The sequence below is a fragment of the Cetorhinus maximus genome, chromosome 13 (assembly GCF_964194155.1).
Source record: "Cetorhinus maximus chromosome 13, sCetMax3.hap1.1, whole genome shotgun sequence".
Taxonomy (NCBI): Eukaryota; Metazoa; Chordata; class Chondrichthyes; order Lamniformes; family Cetorhinidae; genus Cetorhinus; species Cetorhinus maximus.
In genome coordinates, this window is record NC_135891.1 from 119,421,943 (window position 1) to 119,442,099 (window position 20,157).

Below are 20,157 nucleotides of genomic sequence, written 5' to 3' on the forward strand. Positions count from 1 at the left end.
CTTGCCTCATTGACACACTATGTTGTAATCACATGTTCCTCTGTTTATTATACAGCAATTTTGTGCAAAGCCTGATCTCTCAGACAGCAATTTGATGAATGAGCAATTAATCTATTTTTGGTGTTGTCAGTTAAGGGTAGAATGTTGATCTGGCCATCGAGTGCTCCCTCCTCCTCTTCCAACAGCGGTGTTCATAATCTTTCTGAATCCCTGGAATGTGCAGGTGGGACCTCAGTTTGGCGTGCCATGAGCTGGACAACCCCTCCAACAGTGCAGCCCCCCCATCAATAAAGCACTTGGAGGTCAACCAGGATTATGTTGATCAGGCCTCTGGAATGGGGCTTCAACACAACCGGGGAGGAGCAACGACTGAAGGGTTTGGAGGGGTGGTGGCTGAGGATATTGAAGTCCAGATTTAGCCAACTGGGCCTCCAGAAGAAAGCATTTCAGCAAAGGATCTAGGAGCTGCCAGAGGCCCTTAGTGAAGCTCGGGAGCTAGAACACAGGACAAGCTTGGAGACAACCTCTGAATTTTCAGCCTTTTGCAGCCATTCCAGGACTCTTGTTTAACCATTTTTTTTTCTCTTCCCCCCCACCCCCCCCCCAGCCCCTTCCTACCTCGCTCTCCCTCCGGTTATTTTTTTCTCCTCTGCTCTTTCCCCTCCCCATTTCCTTTGTTCCTTTGGGCTTTTTTTCTTTTCTCCCCTCATTTTGTGCTTTAATTTTTTGGGAACATTTGTTTTAAAAACTACACCATTGTGGCAAGTTTTTAGGTACATGTTTTAATAAGCTTGAACATGGCGTTGAAAGAAGCAGCTTACTGGGACGTATGTGAGTAGCTTCACCCCTCAGCACCCCCCTTCCAGCAGAGCAGAATTAATGCTTCATGATTACCCATAAAAATTGTCCAACCTCAAAAGTGACTGGAGAGGTCATGAATCCCCCAAGCCCCTATTGGATGTGTCCCTGCCATGACTTTCAGGGGAAAGAGTGCTTCACTGAGCCAAATCATTAACAACATTTGAGGCAATACCTAACTGGAGGCTAACCTAGTAAAATGGCGCCTCAAACCATGTGGGGTCATGAGACAAGATTTTGGGGTTGCGAGCGCTGAGGTCATAATGGGGACCATGGAGCAGGGAATCTGTTGGGAAAGTCCTGGGACTGGTTCCAAGGCCCCATGCATGATGAGCACACCTGATTTCCCCCCCCCCCCAGGCTCTCAGTTCAATGAGAGGGAAGTAAATGAACTTTCCATAAGCAGCCTCGGTGTCTGCAGTGTGCACCCAATATTTCCTTTGGGTCGCAATATGCTGGGAGGGGAGTGAACCTTCAAGTGACCCCCATACACAACAGAGTCACATTAATCAGCAGGAATCCTATTTGGAAGATCAGTGAGGGGGGTGGGGGTGTGGTGTTGAGTCAGGAAGAGCCTCTATTTGCAGAAAGTTATGATCCTTAATCTAGAGCTGAACTTGTTGAATTTAAAATTTAACGTGTCAATTTTAATAATTAAATATTGAAGGTTACTATCCTGCTGTTTTATTTTGGTGACTGGGAATACAATCAGCAACTGAAGGCCAACCCCACCACCACCTCCTCCCCACCATGCCCTCAACAATGGTCATACCCCCACAAATTTTCACTCTGGAGTCATACAAAGTCTGAACCATTAAAATGGTGTCACAGCAAGAAATGTTTGGGAAGCACTGCCGTGAAATGTCACAAGGCATTTCATAAAGTTTAATCGGACAAAAATTGACGCAGTACAGAAGGAAATACTAGGACATGTGACTAAAAGTTTGATCAAATGTAGATTTTGAAGTGTGTAGTGATTAGGGATAAATAAGGTTGCCAACCCTCCAATATTGTCCTGGAATATTCAGGTATTAAAGATTAATCTGGACACTGCTGCGAGAAAACTGGAGAGAAGTATCACGGGCATCTTTTCATTCCCAATGAACACTTTTGTTTACTAGTTATTAATGCAAGATTGAATATTGACAGGGATTGACTACCTAATATTGAATATGGATAACAAGACTGGTTGGCCAGGGTAGATAATGAAATAGGAATACATCCATCCAGATTTGGCAACCTCAGGGATACACAAGACACCAGAAATACCAGATCTTCTATTTCACCACAGCAATAGTTGACACCTTTTGGGAAAGGGGTTGTGAACTGGCTAGAAATTACAAATGCAAAGCAACCCAGTCGATCAATTTGCATTAAAAAACCACTCAGCATTACCTATTTTCCCCAAAAATTGTGATTTTTATGTATTTTTTAAAATCATTCAGGCATATGGGCTTCACTGGCTAGGCCAGCATTTATTGCCCATCCCTAGTTGTCCTTGAGAAGGTGGTGGTGGGCTGCCTTCTCGAACTGCTGCAGTCCATGTGGTGTAGGTACACCCATAGGGCTGTTAGAAAGAGTTCCAGGATTTTGACCCAGCGACAGTGAAGGAACGGCGATATATTTCCAAGTCAGGATAGTGAGTGGCTTGAAGGTGAGCTTCCAGGTGGTGATGTTCCCATCTATCAGCTGCCTTTGTCCTTCTAGTTGGTAGCGGTTGTGGGTTTGGAAGGTGCTGCCGAAGGAGCCTTGGTGTGTTTCTGCGGTGTATTCTGTAGATGGTACACACTGCTGCTACTGTGCATTGGTAGTGGAGGGAGTGATGTTTGTGGATTTGTTTAGAACTAAAGTTGCAAGCTGAAAAAATAAGGGTAGATAAAAGCAAAGAACTGCGGATGCTGGAAATCCAAAACAAAAACAGAAATACCTGGAAAAACTCAGCAGGTCTGGCAGCATCGGTGGAGAAGAGCACAGTTGACGTTTCGAGTCCTCGTGACCCTTCAACAGAACTAAGTAAAAATAGGAAAGGGGTGAAATGTAAGCTGGTTTAAGAGGGGTGGGGGGGGCAGGTGTTGGGACAAGAAGAGCTAGGTAAAGGGCCAGTAAGTGGATATAACCAAAAGATGTCACAGACAAAAGGACAAAGAGGTGTTGAATGTGGTGATATTATCTAAAGGAATGTGCTAATTAAGGGTAGAAAGCAGGACAAAAAAGGTACAGATATCTCTAGTGGGGGTGGGGTGAGGGAATACTAAAAGGGCTAAAAGGTAGAGATAAAACAATGGATGGAAATAAATTTAAAAATAATGGAAATAGGTGGGAAAAGAAAAAGCTATAAAAAATAAGGGTTGATTGTTTTTTTTTAAATGCAAAGTAAACGGCATTACAATGTACTCAATGCAACTCCTGGGAGGATTTAAAGCAAAGAACTGCGGATGCTGGAAATCCAAAACAAAAACAGAAATACCTGGAAAAACTCAGCAGGTCTGGCAGCATCGGTGGAGAAGAAAAGAGTTGACGTTTCGAGTCCTCATGACCCTTCAACAGAACTAAGTAAAAATAGGAAAGGGGTAGATTATTATATTTCACCCCTTTCCTATTTTTACTTAGTTCTGTTGAAGGGTCATGAGGACTCGAAACGTCAACTCTTTTCTTCTCCACCGATGCTGCCAGACCTGCTGAGTTTTTCTAGGTATTTCTGTTTGTGTTTTTGTCCTGGGAGGACTCCTTGATTCTTATTTTGACTCTTTGGGGCTCATCTTGCACCTGCGGCTGGCTGTTGGCGCTGTGAGGCATCCTGGGAGTTGTAGTTCACATCATTGTGCTGCGCGCGGAATGTTGGGTATCTGGAACTACACGTTCCAGGAGGCGGCGCGGCGGGGGAGCAGGTGATTCCTCCTAGGCTCGGAGCTCCGGGAGTGGCAGCCTGAGCTGGCAAATGGCAGAGTGTTGTGGAGAGATAGTTTACCAGCAGGTACTGAGGTGACAGCCCCTGCATTCAAAAAGTTTTGCATTTGTATAGCACCCTTCACATCCTCAGGACCTCCCAGAACGCCATACAGTCAACGAAGTCCTTTGAAAGGGCAATCGGTGTTATAATGGTCGGGAAACCTGACAGCTATATTGTGCACAGCAAGATTCCACAAATAGCAATCAGATCAATGACCAGTTTTAGTAATGTTGGTTAAGAGATAAACATTGGTCAGGACTCCTTGTCTCACTGCTACAATCCGAATGGTGTTGATGGTTGTGTAAAACATTGGGATACTTGCCAAGATTGGAACAACACTTGTGTTATGTGTAACATCTTGTTAGAAAATTAGCTGAATGTACTTGGGTGCTCTTCAACTTACAGAGGGAAGAGTTGGACGAGTTGGATGATGCCGCCCTCCTTAAGGCTTATGACAGAGCAGTGAATTCATTCAAGATACAGTTGGAGCTCCATGGTAACGCAGATCCCGAGCAAGTAACTGTCATCAAACCTAGGAGGGGTTTGGAAGTAAGTTATTCCCAGAACTGAGGCATATCAGCCCAGAAGATCCCAATTCTGATCCTTACTCTTTGCTATGTGAGCTGGTGACATTTGGGGCGTTAGTTTCAACAACACTAGGGATGGAGTGGGGAAGGACAAGATTCCCATGCCTGTTCACTGCCAAGTGAGGTGGGTGGAGCGTATGTCTGTAAAATCTGGAACGAAAGTAATAGTGGCCATGAAATTAGTGGATTGTCACTAAAAAACCCATCTGGTTCACTAATGTCCTATTGAGAAGGAAATCTGCCATCCTTACCTGGTCTGGCCTATGTATGACTCTAGACCCACAGCAATGTGCTTGACTGCCCTCTGAAGCAAGCCATTCAATTGTACTTAAGAAAATGGTTCATCACCATCTTCTCAAGGGAAATTAGGGGTGACTATTAAATGTTGGCCTTACAGCATAGAAGGAGATCATTAAGCCTAACATGTCCATGCCAGCTGTCTACAAGAGCAATTCACATAGTCCCAATCCCCTGTCTTTCTCCCATTATCCTGCAAATTTTTCTCCTCCGATAATTATCCAATTTTGTTTTATTCTTGGTGTAAGGTGAATAAGTTTAGGGAGTTAACTGTGTGGCTGAAAGATTGGTGTGTGAGAAATGGGTTTCCATTCACAGGGCACTGGCATCAATACAGGGAGCTGTACTGTTGGGATGGTGTTCACCTGAACTGTGCTGGGAGCAGTGTTCTGGCGAGTTGTATAATTAGGACGATACGATAGGGCTTTAAACTACATAGTGGGGGGTGACGGATCACATGAGGGAAGATGTAGTAAATTAAAGAGAAATGACAAGTTTAGAAAGGAAATGAGTAACTAAAGTGACTGTGGGTCCTCGGGAGAGGGTGAGTCTGGGAAACTAATTATGGGAAATAAGGAAATGTAGGAAGTGGTGAACAGATATTTTGTGCAAAAACAGAATTACCTGGAAAAACTCAGCAGGTCTGGCAGCATCGGCGGAGAAGAAATTTTGTGTCTCACTTCACTGTAGAAAACACAAATAACACCTCAGAAATACTTATAAATCAAGAAGTGAAAGGAAGGGAGGAATTCAAAACCATTACAATCACCAGGGGAAGGGTACTGAGAAAGCCACTAGGACTAAAAGCTGAGAAGTCCCTGGGACCTGATGGATTTCATCCAAGGATCTTAAAAGAAGTGGCTGCTGAGATAGCAGAAGCATTGGTTGTAATTCAAAATTCCCTAGATTCTGGAAAGGTCCCAGCAGATTGGAAAATGGCAAATGTAACTCCTCTATTCAAGAAAGGAAGGAGACAGAAGGCAAAAAGCCACAGGCCAGTTAACCTAACATCTGTTATAGGGAAAATGTTAGAATCTATGATTGAGGAGGTTATAGCAGGGCACTTAGAAAATCACTATGCAATTTGTCAGAGTCAACATGGCTTTGTGAAAGGGAAATCATGTTTGACTAATTTATTAGAGTTCTTTGAAGAAGTAACATGGACAATGGGGAACCTGTAGATGTGGTGTACTTGGATTTCCAAAAGGCGTTTGATAAGGTGCCATATTTAAAGGTTACTGTATAAATAAGACCTCATGTTGAAAGTTATATGTTAGCATGGAGAGAGAATTGGTTAGCTAACAGGGAGCAGAAAATTTGAATAAGTGGGTTGTTTCTGGGTTGGCAAGCTGTAGTTAGTGGAGTGCTACAGTGATCAGCGCAGGGGCCTCAACTGTTTACAATCTATATAAATGACTTGAATGAAGGGACTGAAGGTATGGCTGCTAAATTTGTTGATGGCACAGGTGGTAGGAAGGTAAGTTGTGAGGTGGACACAAGGAGTCTGCAAAGGGATATAGATAGGTTAAGTGAGTGGGCAGAAAATTGGCAGATGGAGTATAATGTGGGAAAATGTGAACTTGCCACTTTGGTAGGAAGAATAGAGAAGCAGCATATGTAAATGGTGAAAGATTGCAGAACTCTGGGATCAGGGTGTCCTGGTACATAAATCAGGAAAAATTAATGTCCAGGTACAGCAAGTGATTAGACGATAAGACTATAAGACATTAGGAGCAGAAGTAGGCCATTCAGCCCAACGAGTCTGCTCCGCCATTCAGTGACCTGATAATCCTCAACTCCACTTTCCTGCCTCTTCCCCATAACCCCTGATTCCCTTACTGATTAAAAAAATCTGTCAATCTGCACCTTGAATATACTTAACGACCCAGCCTCTATAGCCCTCTGCGATAAAGAACTCCACAGATTAACTACCATCTGAGAGAAGAAATTCCTCCTCATGTCTGTTTTAAATGTGCAACCCCTTACTCTGAGATTATGCCCTCTGGTCCTAGACTCTCTCACAAGGGGAAACAACCTCTCAGCATCTACCCTGTCAAGCCCCCTAAGAATCTTATATGTTTCAATAAGGTCGCCTCTCATTCTTCTAAACTCCAGTGAGTACAGGCCCAACCTACTCAACCCAGGAAATCCCTCCATACCCGGAATCAACCTAGTGAACCTTCTCTGGATTGCCTCCAATGCCAGTATATCTTTCCTTAGATAAGGGGACCAAAACTGTTCACAGTATTCTAGGTGTGGTCTAACTAGTGCCTTGTATAGTTTTAGCAAGACTTCCCTATTTTTATACTCCATTCCCTTTGAAATAAAGGCCAACATTCCATTTGCCTCCCCTATTAGCTGTTGAACTTGTACGTTAGCTTTTTGGGATTCATGCACTAGGACCCCAAAATCCCTCTGTGCAGCAGCTTTCTGTAGTCTTTCTTCATTTAAATAATATTTAGCTCCTTTATTCTTCCTGCCAAAATGCATAACCTTACATTTTCCCACATTATATTCCATCTGCCAAGTTTTAGCCCACTCACTTAACCTGTCTATATCCCTCTGTAGACTCCTTGTGTCATCCTCACCACTTGCCTTCCCACCTAATTTTGTATCATCCGCAAATTTGGCGATAGTACATTCATTTCCCTCATCTAAGTCATTAATATATGTTGTAAATAATTGTGGCCCCAGCACTGATCCCTGTGGCACTCCACTAGTTACAGATTGCCATCCTGAAAATGCCCCCTTTACCCCAACTCTCTGTCTTCTAGTAGCTAGCCAATCCTCTATCCATGCTAATATATTACCCCCAACACCATGGGCTCTTATTAAGTAGCCTTACGTGCAGTACCTGATCGAACACCTTTTGGAAATCCAAATATATTACATCTACTGGTTCTCCATTATCTATCCTGCTAGTTACCTCCTCAAAGCATTCTAATAAATTTGTCAGGCATGATTTCCCCTTCATGAAGCCATGCTGACTCTGCTTGATTAGATTACATATTTCTAAATGCTCTGCTATTACATCCTTTAAAATAGGCTAACATTTCCCAATGACAGATGTTAAGCTAACTGGCCTATAGTGACCTGTTTTTTGTCTCCCTCCCTTTTTGAATAAGAGTTTTACATTGGCAGTTTTCCAATCCTCTGGGACTTTTCCAGAATCTAAGGATTCTTGGAAGATTACTACCACTATCTCTGTAGCTACTTCCTTTAATGTCTTAGGATGCAACCCATCAGATCCCAGGGACTTATCGGCCTTTAGCCCCATTAGTTTCCCTAGTACTTTTTATCTATTGATAGTTATTGTATTTATTTCCTCCCCCTCTTTTGTCCCTTGATTATTTAGTATTGGAATGCTATTAGTGTCTTCTAACATGAAGACAGAAGCAAAGTATTTATTCAACTCCTTTGCCATTTCCTGGTTCCAGCCTTATCTGTAAGGAAGGCAAATGGATGTTGTTTATTGCAAGAGAATTGAATATAAAAATAAAGAAGTTTTGCTACACTTTTACAGGATGTTGGTGAGACCATTTTTAAAATTCTTTTATGTGATGTGGGCATCGCTGGCTGGGCCAGCATTTATTGTACATCCCTTGTTGCCCTTGAGAAGGTGGTGGTGAGCTGCCTTCTTGAACCGCTGCAGTCCATATGGTGTAGGTACACCCACAGTCCTGTTAGGAAGAGAGTTCCAGGATTTTGACCCAGCGACGGTGAAGGAACGGCCAATATATTTCCAAGTCAGGATGGTGTGTGATTTGGAGGGGAACTTGTAGATGGTGGTGTTCCTACATATCTGCTGCACTTGTCCTTCTAGATGGTAATGGGTTTGGAAGATGCTGTTGAAGGAGCATTGGTATATCGTCTAGATGGTACACACTGCTGCCACTGTGCGTTAGTGGTGGAGGGAGTGAATGTTGAAGGTAGTGGATGGGGTGCCGATGGGGTGTCCTGGATTATGTCAAGCTTCTCGAGTGTTGTTGGAGCTGCACTCATCCAGGCAAGTGGAAAGTATTCTATTGCACTCCTGACTTGTACCTTATAAATGGTGGACAGGCTTTGGGGAGTCAGGAGGTGAGTTACTCGCCACATAATTTCCAGCCTCTGACCTGCTCTTGTAGGTGCAGTATTTATATGGTTGGTCCAGTTCCAGTTCAATATCTGACCAATAGTAACCCCCAGGATGTTGCTGGTGGGGGATTCAGTGAAAGTAATGCCATTGAATGTTAAAGGGGGGTGGTTGGATTCTCCCTTGTTGGAGATGTTCATTGCCAGGCACTTGTGTGGGATGAATGTTACTTGCCACTTATCAGCTCAAGCCTGAGTGTTGTCCAGGTCTTGCTGCATATGGGCAGAGTGTTTGTTTCTTTTTTCTATCTTTCTCACCCTATAGGAATTGGTAGGGAAAGGAGCTAGCTGTTTGGTGAGAATCTGGTGAGCGGTTAAAGTCTATTCAATTCCTAAGGTTTAAAATAATATACAAATTGGTGGTAAAGTCAATAAATTAATAAAATATGTAAAAAACATAAATAAGTGATTAATATAATTAAGTAATTATTTAAAATACATTAAGGATGGCAGGACAGGTGATGTGTCAAGGCTGCAGCATGTGGGATCTCCTGGATAACATTGTGATCCAGGGCAAACACATCTGCAGTAAGTGTTTGCAGCTTGAGGGACTTCAGCTCAGAGTCATTGAGCTGGAGGCTGAGCTGCAGACTCTGTAACACATCAGGGAGGGGGAAAGTTACCTGGATGCTTTATACCAGGAGGCAGCCGCACCACTTAGGATAGGGTCTTCTGATTTGGTCAGTGGCCAGGAACAGGAAGGTGTGACAGTGAGTGAGGCAGGTAAGGGGACCCAGAGGGCAAGAGTGTGTGGCACCGTGGTATAGGAAACCATTCAAGTGGGGGGAGCAGAAAGGAATGTAGTGGTAGTAGGGGACAGTACAGTGAGGGGGATTGATACTATTCTTTGCAGCAGAGAGCGAGAATCCAGGCGGCTGTGTTGCCTTCTTGGTGTCAGGGTTTGGGACTTTTGCTCAGGGCTAGTAGGAACTTGCAGTGGGAGGGGGAGGATCCAGTTGTCGTGGTCCATTAGGTACCTATGACATAGGTAGAAATAGGAAAGAGGTTCTGCATAGAGAGTATGATGAGCTAGGCACTATGTTGAAAATCAGAACCTCAAAGGTTTTATGTAATCTTTGAATTATTACCTGAGCCACGTGCAAATTGGCATAGGTACATAAAATTAGAGAGATGAACACATGGCTCAAAAACTGGTGTGGGAGAAGTGGGTTCTGGTTTGTGGGGCACTGACACCAGTACCGTTGGGATGGTCTATACCTGAACCGGACTTGGACCAGTGTTCTTGCGAACTGCATAACTAGGGAATTAGAGAGGGTTTTCAACTAAAAAGAGGGGTGAGGGGTCAAATGTGGAAAGATGTGGTATATCAAAGAGTAGAGACAAGGAAGAGAGGAAAATAGTAGCATGAGAAATGAGGGTTGGAGAATGGCAAGAAGGCACAGAGGAAAAAAACCTAAGAATGCACCAAGAATTAAGACTAGATGTCACCAAGATAACAAAAAGACAAAAACTAAAGGCTGTACATCTGAATAGCATTCATAACAAAGTAAATGCATTGATGGCGTATATTGAGTAAATAAATATGATCTGATAGCCATTACGGAGACATGGCTACAGGATGACAAGGATTGGGTCCTGAATATTGAGGGGTATATGATATTCAAGAAGAATAGGAAGCTAGGTAAAGGTGGAGGGGTAGCACTGTTAATCAAGGATGGCATTTGTGCAATAGTTAGAGATGACCTTGGTTCAGGAGATCAGGATGTAGAATCGGTTTGGACGGAGATGAGGAATAGTCGGGGAAAGAAGTCACCAGTGGGAGGCCCCCTAACAGTCACCACATTGTAGGGCAAAGTATACAAGAAGAAATATTGGATGCTTGTGATAAAGGGACAGCAATAATCATGAGTGACTTTAATCTACATATGAACTGGAAAAATCAGGTTGACAGTAGTAGCCTGGATGAGGAGGTCGTAGAATGTTTTCGAGATAGTTCCTTGGAGCAGAATGTTCTGGAACCAACCAGAGAGCAGATTATATTAGAATAGAGCAAAATACTGCGGATGCTGGAAATCTGAAATAAAAACAGAAAATGCTGGCAAAAACCCAGCAGGCCTGACAGCATCTGTGGAGAGGGAAACAGACTTAAAGTTTCAAGTCCGCATGACCCTTCTTCAGAGCTAAAGAGAAGTAAAAATGTGATGAAATTTATATTGTTTAAGGGGGATGGAGCAGGTGAAGCTGGATAGAAGGCCAGTGATAAGTGGGGGCTGAGGAGAGATTGACAATGATGTCATGGACAAAAAGACAAAGGGAATGTTAATGGCAGTGGTAAGGGCTGAAGAAGGTGCTGATAGTGGCATAAAGGTAAGAAAGCAGAATGTGTTGATAGCAGAGCAAAGGTCAGTGAAAAAACAACATAGAACAAGTAACAGATGACCCTTTTGCGAGTGGGATGGGGAGGGGGCGGTGGGAAAAAAAGGATAGATAAAGGGGATAAAACAATGAGTAAATGAATAAAAATAATTTTTTTAAAAGTAGATAAAAAATGTAAAAGGGATTTTAAAAGGCATGAAGATAGAGGAGAGAGTTCATAGTCTGAAGTTGTTGAATAGTTGTCTCTATTAGACTTGGTATTGTGTAATGTGACAGGATTAACTAATGACCTCAAAGTAAAGGCACCCCTAGGTAGCAATGACAACAATATGATTGAATCTTACGCCCAGCATGAAAGGAAGAGGGAAGGTGGTGGCATAGTGGTATTGTCACTGGACTGGTAATCCAGAGACCCGGGGTAATGCTCTGGGAACCTGGGTTCGAATCTCACCACAGCAGGTGAATTTGAATTCAATAAAAACCAAGAAACCATTGCTGATTTAACCCATCTGGTTCACTAATTGCCTTTAGGGAAGGAAATCTGCTGTCCTCATCTGGTCTGGCCTACATGTGACTCCAGACCCACAGCAATGTGGTTGATTCTTAAATGCCCTCTAAAGGCTAGGGCAAATAAGGATGGGCAATAAATGTTGGCCCAGCCAGTGATACCCATACCCCATGAACGAATTTTTTAAAAAAGGTTTTAAAACTTAAATAAGGGCAACACTCTGGGCATAAAAGCTGAGCTAGCTGAAGTGAACTGGGATACTAGGCTATGTAATAGATCAATAGAGAAGCAGTGGCAGATATTTAAGGAGATTTTTTAGAATACCCAGAATAAGTATATTCCTACTATAAAGAAAAATTCTGAATAGAGGACCTATCACCTGTTGTTAACTAGAGAAGTTAGAGACTTGAGGAAAAAGCATACAACTCCGCAAAGATGAGTGGCAGGTCCGATGATTGGTCAGAATATAAAGAACAGCAGAGGATGACTAAAAGGTTAATCAGGAGAAAGAAATTAGAGTATGAGAAGAAGCTAGCTAGAAATGTTAAAGTGGTAGCAAGAGTTTCTATAGGTATTTAAACAGGAAAAGAGTAGGGAAAGTGAGTGTTGGTCCTCTAGAGAGTGACAGTGGGGAATTAATAGTAGATAATAAGGAAATAGTGGGTGAAACAAACAAATATTTTGCTTCTGTCTTCACTATAGAGGATACAAAAAACATTCCAGTAATAGCTGTAAATCAGGAGGTGGAAGGGAGAGGGGAACTTGGTGAAGTTACAATTACAAGGGAAGTATTGAGCGAACTGATGGAGCTGTGGGCTGACATGTCGCCAGGTCCAGATGGACTTCATCCTAGGGTCTTAAAAGAGGTGGCTAAAGAGGTAGTAGTTGCGTTGGTGCTAATTTTCCAAAATTCCCCAGATTCAGGAAAGATTTCATCAGACTAGAAAGTAACAAATATAACCCCTCTATTCAAGAAGGGAGGGAGGCAGGAAACTATAGACCAGTTAGCTTGACGTCTGTCGTGGGGAAGGTGTTAGAATCGATCATTAAGGAGGTTATAGCTGGGCACTTAGAGAAACTCAAGGTAATTGGGAAGAGTCAGCATGGCTTTGTGAAAGGGAAATCATGTTTAACCAATTTATTAGAGTTCTTTGAAGTAGTAACATGTGCTTTGGATAAATGGGACCCTGTAGACATACTGTAATTGGATTTCCAGAAGGCATTTGATAAGGTGCCACATCAAAGGTTATTGAGGAAAATAAAAGCTCATGGTGTAGGGGGTAACATATTAGCATGGATAGAAGATTGGCTGGCTGGCAGAAAACAGAGAGTATGCATAAATGAGTCTTTTTCCTTCCCTAAAGGGGATTACTGTAAGTAGCTTTCAATTTCAGGTTTTATTAATTGAGCTTAAATTCAACCAGTTACCATGGTGAGGTTTGAACCCATGTCCTTGTTCTGATTGGCAGGATGTGACGAATGGAGTCCTGCAGGAGTCTGTGCTGGAGCCTCAACATTTTACAATTTACATCAATAACTTAGATGAGTGGAGCGAAGGCATGGTAGCTAAATTTGCAGATGACACAAAGATAGGTAGGAAAGTATGTTGTGAAGAAGATGTAAGGAGTTTGCACATGGATATAGATAAGTTGAATGAGTGGGCAAAAATCTGGCCGATGGAGTATAATGTGGGAAACTGTGAAGTTGTTCACCTTGACCGGAAGAATAAAAAAGCAGATTATTACTTAAACGGAGAACGACTGCAGAATTCTGAGGCGCAGAGGGATCTAGGTGTTCTTGTGCATGAATCACAAAAAATTGGAATGCAGGTACAGCAAGTAATTAAGGCAGCTAATGGAATGTTATCCTTTATTATGAGAGGAATTGAACATAAAAAGTAAGGATGTTATGCTTCACTGATACAGGGCATTGGTGAGATCGCACCTTGAATACTGTGTGTGGTTTTGGTCTCCTTATTTAAGGAAGGATGTAAATGCATTGGAGGCGGTTCAAAGGAGGTTTACTAGATTGATACCTGGAATGAGTGGGTTGTCTTATGAGGATAGGTTGGACAGGCTGGGCTTGTTTCCACTGGAGTTTAAAAGAGTGAACAGCGACTTAATTAAAGTATATAAGATCCTGAATGGCCTTGACAAGGTTGTGCAATTTTGGAACTCTCTGCCTCAGAAGACAGTGGAAGCAGGATCACTGAATACTTTTAAGACTGAGTTAGATAGATTCTTAATTGACAAGGGAGTCAAAGGGGTAGACAGGAAAGTGGAGTTAAGGCCACAATCAGATCAGCCATGATCTTATCAAATGGTGGAGCAGGCCCAAGGGGCCAAATCTCCTACTCTTGCTCCTAATTCATATGTTTGTATGTAAAGGCCTCTATTGAACCTGCCTCCACCACACTCTCAGGCAGTGCTTTCCAGATCCTGGCGTGGAGAGGTTTTTCCTCATGTTGCCGCTGATTCTTTTGTCAATTACCTTAAATCGGTGTCTTCCACCAATGGGAACAGTTGCTCCCTGTCAACTCTGTCCAGATCTCTCACGGTTTTGAACATCTCAATCAAATGTCTTCTCAGTTTTTTCTTCTCCAAGGAAAACAGTCCCAGCTTCTACAATTGATCAATGTCGCTTTATTTCCTCATCCCTGGAGCCATTCTCTTGAATCTTTTCAGCATCCTCAATAATGCCTTCACATGCCTTGAATGAACAAAAATAATTGTATGGTGTGTGTTTACGTGATAAGGATGGGATCAGGCTTTGCCTTTCCTTCCCTTCATAGTTGATCATCTTGGACACTGCTGCCTCATGAACACTGACCGTGTGGGGGAGGTACCTTCAGGAGTGGAGAAGAGAGAACTTGGGGAGTGGCGTGGCAACTAACCAGTGTAATTTGGAAAGGGCCTAATGATGAGAGGGCAGTAGGGCTGACTGATTGGTTTAATAGAATTAAATTTCACAGAAAGCCCAACTGAGGTATTGGTGGCATTTGGGGCATTAGTTTCAGCGACACTGGGAAAAGGAGGGGGAAGGTTAGACAGGGTTCACATGTCTGATCACTGTCCAGTGACTCTGTTGGAGTGCGAGTGCGCATATGGAATAAAAAGCTAGCGTCAGTCATGGTAACCGTGAAACCAATGGATTTGTCTACCCTGAGTTCAGGTGAATGTGGGATTCAATGGGGCTGTCCAAGACCAGTCTCACTCTGTTCTATCTTTTGGGCTTTTCAGAATGAGTTGGAAAATGGTAGCAAAAGTGAAAGAGATACAGAATTTGCAGTCAGTCGACCAAAGGCTGAAGGAACGATGCATGTGTTGCAGCCAGTCACAAAACAACAGGTACAGAGAGCAACGCTCAGAATAATACACAGCTTCGAAAACTCCGAGTGAAGGTAACTGCAACAGAGAGGCTGGGAGCTTGGGGAGTGACCCCCTCAATTAACTGCCTAGTGTCCCATACCCTCCTGAAAACTAATGTTGAGCTCATGATGCACGCCAGTATTAATGAGAGAATCGCTTAGCAGATTCAGGGGATAAGAGTTACACCATGAGCTGTGAATCTCCGGATCTTGCTCTTTGATTTCAGTTGCTCCCCAGTTTGGATTACACAAGCAGCATCTCCCTCCTCCATCTCCCTGCCATTTTCAAGAAGTTTGCTGAATTTACACATTAAACTTTCTGCAGAAAGTTAGGGCTGTATCTGAACAGTGTAAATACCTTTGGCATTGAATGAACAATTATCACATTGTTCAATCAACCTGTCGAGCCCAGGAACAATTTAAACTGTTCAATCTCTGCTGCAGGTAGGAAATTCCTCTAAGAGTTTTCTAACATTTTGAAACAACAATTTCACAGCTGTCCGGTTACCTCACCATCACCTTTAGGAATGGCCACATTACCTGTGGATAGAACAGGGTGTGCAGCAGCTGCTGGCCATGTCCTAACTCACACCAAGTCCTGTTCACCCATCATCTCCTGTATTCACTGTGCTACACTGACCCTCAGTCCACCCACACCTCCAATTATACAACACAATTATATAGTGCCTTTTACAGAATAAAACATCCCAAGATGCTTCACAGGAGCGTTAACCGGACAAAATTGACACTAAACCACTTAAAGAGAGATTAGGACAGGTGACCAAAAACTTTGTCAAAGAGGTAAGCTATAAGGAGCGCCCTAAAGCAGGAGAGAGATATGGCGGGGTCCAGGAAGAGAATTCCAGGAGAGGTCACAAGGCCGGGAGCTCAGCCCGGGGTCAAAAAAGACATCAAAAAGCGCCAGTTTTGGACGAGCTCAAGTTTACAGAAGGTGGAATGTGAGAGATTACCCAGGCGAAAATTGAAATAGCCAAAGAAGAGAACACAAACCAGCTGTACTTGAATATAAAGTCGTGAAAGGAATTGTTGTAATTGGATCCCCCTCTGAAGGAGGATCAGGGGTTTAAGGGTTTATCTTGGATCCTGCTAACACTGTGCATTATTTCTCTTTCTGCCCGGAAGAAGGAGTTGTGGAGAGTTGGGTCTCAGTGCCATGCTGCGTGGTCAGCAGATGGTATCATCTACCCGGCTGTTATACAATCAATAGACACGGTCAAAGGGACATGTGTTGTCCACTACGTAGGTTATGGGAACGAGGAGGAGAAGAACCTCTTGGAACTCCTGCCGGAGGCATCGAGCGAGACCCTGAAAGAGCAGGTATGGGAAGTCCAGCTTGGGGTCAGGGCACAGCAGTGAGACCAGAGCTAGGGCCATAAATACTAGATAGTCACCAATAAATCTAATAAGGAATTCAGGAGAAACTTCTTTACTCAGGAAACGGTGAGAATGCGGAACTCACTACCACATGGAGCGGTAAGGTAAATAGCATACCTGCATTTAAGGAGAAGTTGGATAATCACATGAGGGAGAAAAGAATAGAAGAATATGTTGTTTGGGGGAGATGTAGAGGGATACATGTGACTTGTATAGGCAGTTTGCCTGCATAGATGACAAAGTGGAGTTGAGACTACAACCAGATCAGCGATGATCTTATTGAATAGCGGAGCAGGCTTGAAGGGCTGAATGGCCTACTCCTGCTCCTAAGTTTTATATTCCTATAAAATATGGGCGCTCATTTAAAACATGATACAAAATACCTGAAAGAATTAATCTCATTGACCAGTTGGGAGTTTCTTGCCTGCAATACAAGTATACACACGTTATAATGTAATGACTGCAGTGTGTAAGAGATTTTCCAGTTACAGAATGTAAACCCAAATGACAACACTGGAAGTAAGACTCTGATTTATGAGCTAATTTTTCTCTGCCACAGGCTCCTCGTTCTCTTGGTGCTGAGATCAGTGATGCTGCACTAATTAATATGCTAATTTCCTGGTATATCAGCGGATATCACACGGGCTACTACCTGGTACGTGAGGTCTTGTTTTGGTGTTTGAGGGTCTTGATGCCGCTGCATTAATCTGGGCTACCCTTCCTCAGGAAATAGAGAGAGCTGCCTCCCCATTGGCTGGACACACTGAGTCTGTGCAGCTCTCTTACTCTTCATCAGTTGTTGCAATTGAAGAACTTTGGCCTCTTTTATTCCCAGATGTATTGTGTAGGAGACAGGAGTCTGGAAGATATTTGAGAATGCTTAGGACCTGGGAGAGGACTGGCTGAAATGGTGTTTGTTGGAAAGATCTCCGCCCCACCACCCATCCTACCCGCCCCACCAAACCCATCCACCCCCCATCCAAACCCATACACCCCCGCCAAGCCCATCCACCCAACCCCCGCCCCGCCAAACCCATCCACCCAACCCCCTCCAAACCCATCCACCCCCCTCCAAACCCGTCCACCCCCCCGCCTAACCCATCCACCCAACCCCCTCCAAACCCATCCACCCCCCCTCCAAACCCATATAGCCAACCCCATCCAAACCCATCCACCCCCCCTCCAAACCCATACACCCAACACCCTCCAAACCCATCCACCCCACCACCCATCCCACCCGCCCCTCCAAACCCATCCACCCCACCTCGAATCCCATATAGCCAACCCCCTCCAAACCCATCCATCCCCCCTCCAAACCCATCCATCCCCCCTCCAAACCCATCCACCCCCCCTCCAAACCCATCCATCCCCCCTCCAAACCCATACACCCCCCCCAAACCCATCCACCCCCCGCCAAGCCCATCCACCCAACCCCCGCCCCGACAAACCCATCCACCCAACCCCCTCCAAACCCATCCACCCCCCCGCCTAACCCATCCACCCACCCCCCGCCCCTCCAAACCCATCCACCCACTCCCTGCCCCTCCAAACCCATCCACCCCCCTCCAAACCCATCCACCCACCCCCTGCCCCGCCAAACCCATCCACCCACTCCCCGCCCCTCCAAACCCATCCACCCACTCCCCGCCCCTCCAAACCCATCCACCCACTCCCCGCCCCTCCAAACCCATCCACCCACTCCCCGCCCCTCCAAACCCATCCACCCACTCCCCGTCCCTCCAAACCCATCCACCCACTCCCCCCCCCCGCCAAACCCATCCACCCCCCCTGCCAAACCCATTCACCCACCCCTTGCCCCACCAAACCCATTCACCCACCCCCCTGCCCCACCAAACCCATTCACCCACCCCCCGTGCCCCACCAAACCCATTCACCCGCCCCACCAAATCCATCCACCCACTCCCCATGCCCCACCAAACCCATTCACCCACCCCCGCCCCACCCCGTCAAACCCATCCACCCACTCCCCATGCCCCACCAAACCCATTCACCCACCCCCGCCCCGCCCCGTCAAACCCGTCCACCCGCCTCTCCAAACCCATCCTCCACCGCCTCCCCCCTAGTGTCAGTTCCACATAAGCCTGTGCTGAGCCAGTGTAGTGTTAGGGGCTGCAATAGGTCCCTCTGGATTAGAGAGGGGAAGATCAGTCAGATGTTTGTAAGTGTACATGTGTGTGCAATGTGAGTGTACAGCAGCCCGCTTGGTGAAATAGTCTGTCACACTCACAAGCGAAGAATGGGCACCTGGATGAGATACAGGAGGACACTGAGTTCCTTTGGAACCCAGTCCCCAGCAGCAGTCAGCACCTTGGGAAGAGGAGGAGAGAATTTTTAACCCTGAGTTTTACTGCAATTGACGTCATTTACTCGTTTGTCTCTTTAAGGGTTTGAAGCAGAGCCAGAATGAGGCAGCTTCATACAGCAAGAAGCAGCAACACAGGCACAGGTCAAGCACTGAGTAACTGTCTGCTGTCTTCCTTTCCAGCCTTACTGTGCAATTCTACAACGTCACTCACCGAACTTGAAACATGAATGTTTAACAAAAAAAAAAAATCAATTTTACAAGTTGTAATTAAAAGGTTTCAGATGTTGTGCTGATTGTCCATGGATTGGGTGTAATGTTCAGATGGTGAAGTTATCACGTGTGTTTAGTCACAGAATGCACCACTGGTACAGAAGTCATTTTATTGGAGGCTGTGGCTCCGATGTTGTACCTCTGTCGAGGGGAGGGTCCCTCCGTGTTTGTTTTATAATTTCCTGGACCATAATCCTACTGACAAAAGGTTGTAAAGATCTGCCCTGCAACCACAGACCAGTCAGTTTACCTTCGGTGGTGGGGAAACTTGTAGAAACAATTATTCGGGATAGAATTGATAGTCACATGGAAAAATTGATTTGGAAGAGTCAGCATGGATTTGTTGAAGGAAAATTGTGTCTAACTAACTTGCTGGAGTTTTTTGAAGAGGTAACAGAGATGGTTGATGAGGGAAAAGCCGTTGATGTGGTGTATATGGACTTCCAAAAGGCTTTCAATACAGTGCCACACACCAGGCTTGTGAGGAAAGTTATAGCTCATGGAATAAAAGGGACAGTAGCAACGTGGATGCAAAATTGGCTGAGGAACAGGAAACAGAGAGTAATGGCTAATGGGTATTTTTCGGGCTGGAAGAAGGTTTGTAGTGGAGTTCCCCAGGGGTCAGTATATGATCTAGATCTTGGTGTGCAGGGGACAATTACAAAGTTTGCGGACGACACAAAACTTGGGAGAATTGTAAACTGTGAGGAGGACAGTGTAGAACTTTAAAAGGATATTGACACATTGGTGGAGTGAGCAGATAGGTGGCAAATGAAGTTCAATGTGGAGAAGTGTGAGGTAATGCACTTTAGTACAAAGAATATGGAGAGACAGTATAAAATAAAGGATACTATTCTAAAGAGTGTGCAGGAGCAGAGAGAGCTGAATGTATATGTACATAAGTCATTAAAGGTGGCAGGGCAGGTACAGATGAACTTATATAAAACACTGGTTAGACCTCAGCTGGAGTATTGTGTACACTTCTGGGCACTACACAATAGGAAGGATGTGATCGCATTGAAGAGAGTGCAGAAGAGGTTTAAAAGAATGGTTCCAGGGATGAGACACTTCAGTTATGAGGAAAGATTGGAGAAGTTGGGACTATTTTCCTTGGAGAGGAGAAGGATA

At 44.5% G+C, this 20,157-nt stretch overlaps 1 protein-coding gene across 1 annotated transcript; it reads left to right on the top strand.

Annotated features, from left to right (window-relative positions):
* Positions 1 to 3,737: 3,737 nt before the first annotated feature.
* Positions 3,738 to 19,838, top strand: LOC144689080 (survival motor neuron protein 1-like). The gene is made up of 5 exons (XM_078556231.1): positions 3,738 to 3,832; positions 4,214 to 4,324; positions 16,182 to 16,376; positions 16,993 to 17,088; positions 18,839 to 19,838. Exons 1-5 carry the CDS (start codon positions 3,797 to 3,799, stop codon positions 18,914 to 18,916), a joined length of 516 nt encoding a protein of 171 aa, XP_078412357.1. The 5' UTR covers positions 3,738 to 3,796; the 3' UTR covers positions 18,917 to 19,838.
* The last annotated feature ends 319 nt before the right edge of the window (positions 19,839 to 20,157 follow it).

Excerpts from the sequence above, each read along its gene's own strand:
- LOC144689080 (XM_078556231.1), top strand. The coding sequence starts at position 3,797 with ATGGCAGAGTGTTGTGGAGAGATAGTTTACCAGCAG. Across the intron at positions 3,833-4,213 it reads GAGAGATAGTTTACCAGCAG|AGGGAAGAGTTGGACGAGTT; the intron begins GTACTGAGGTGA and ends TTCAACTTACAG. Across the intron at positions 17,089-18,838 it reads ATCACACGGGCTACTACCTG|GGTTTGAAGCAGAGCCAGAA; the intron begins GTACGTGAGGTC and ends TGTCTCTTTAAG.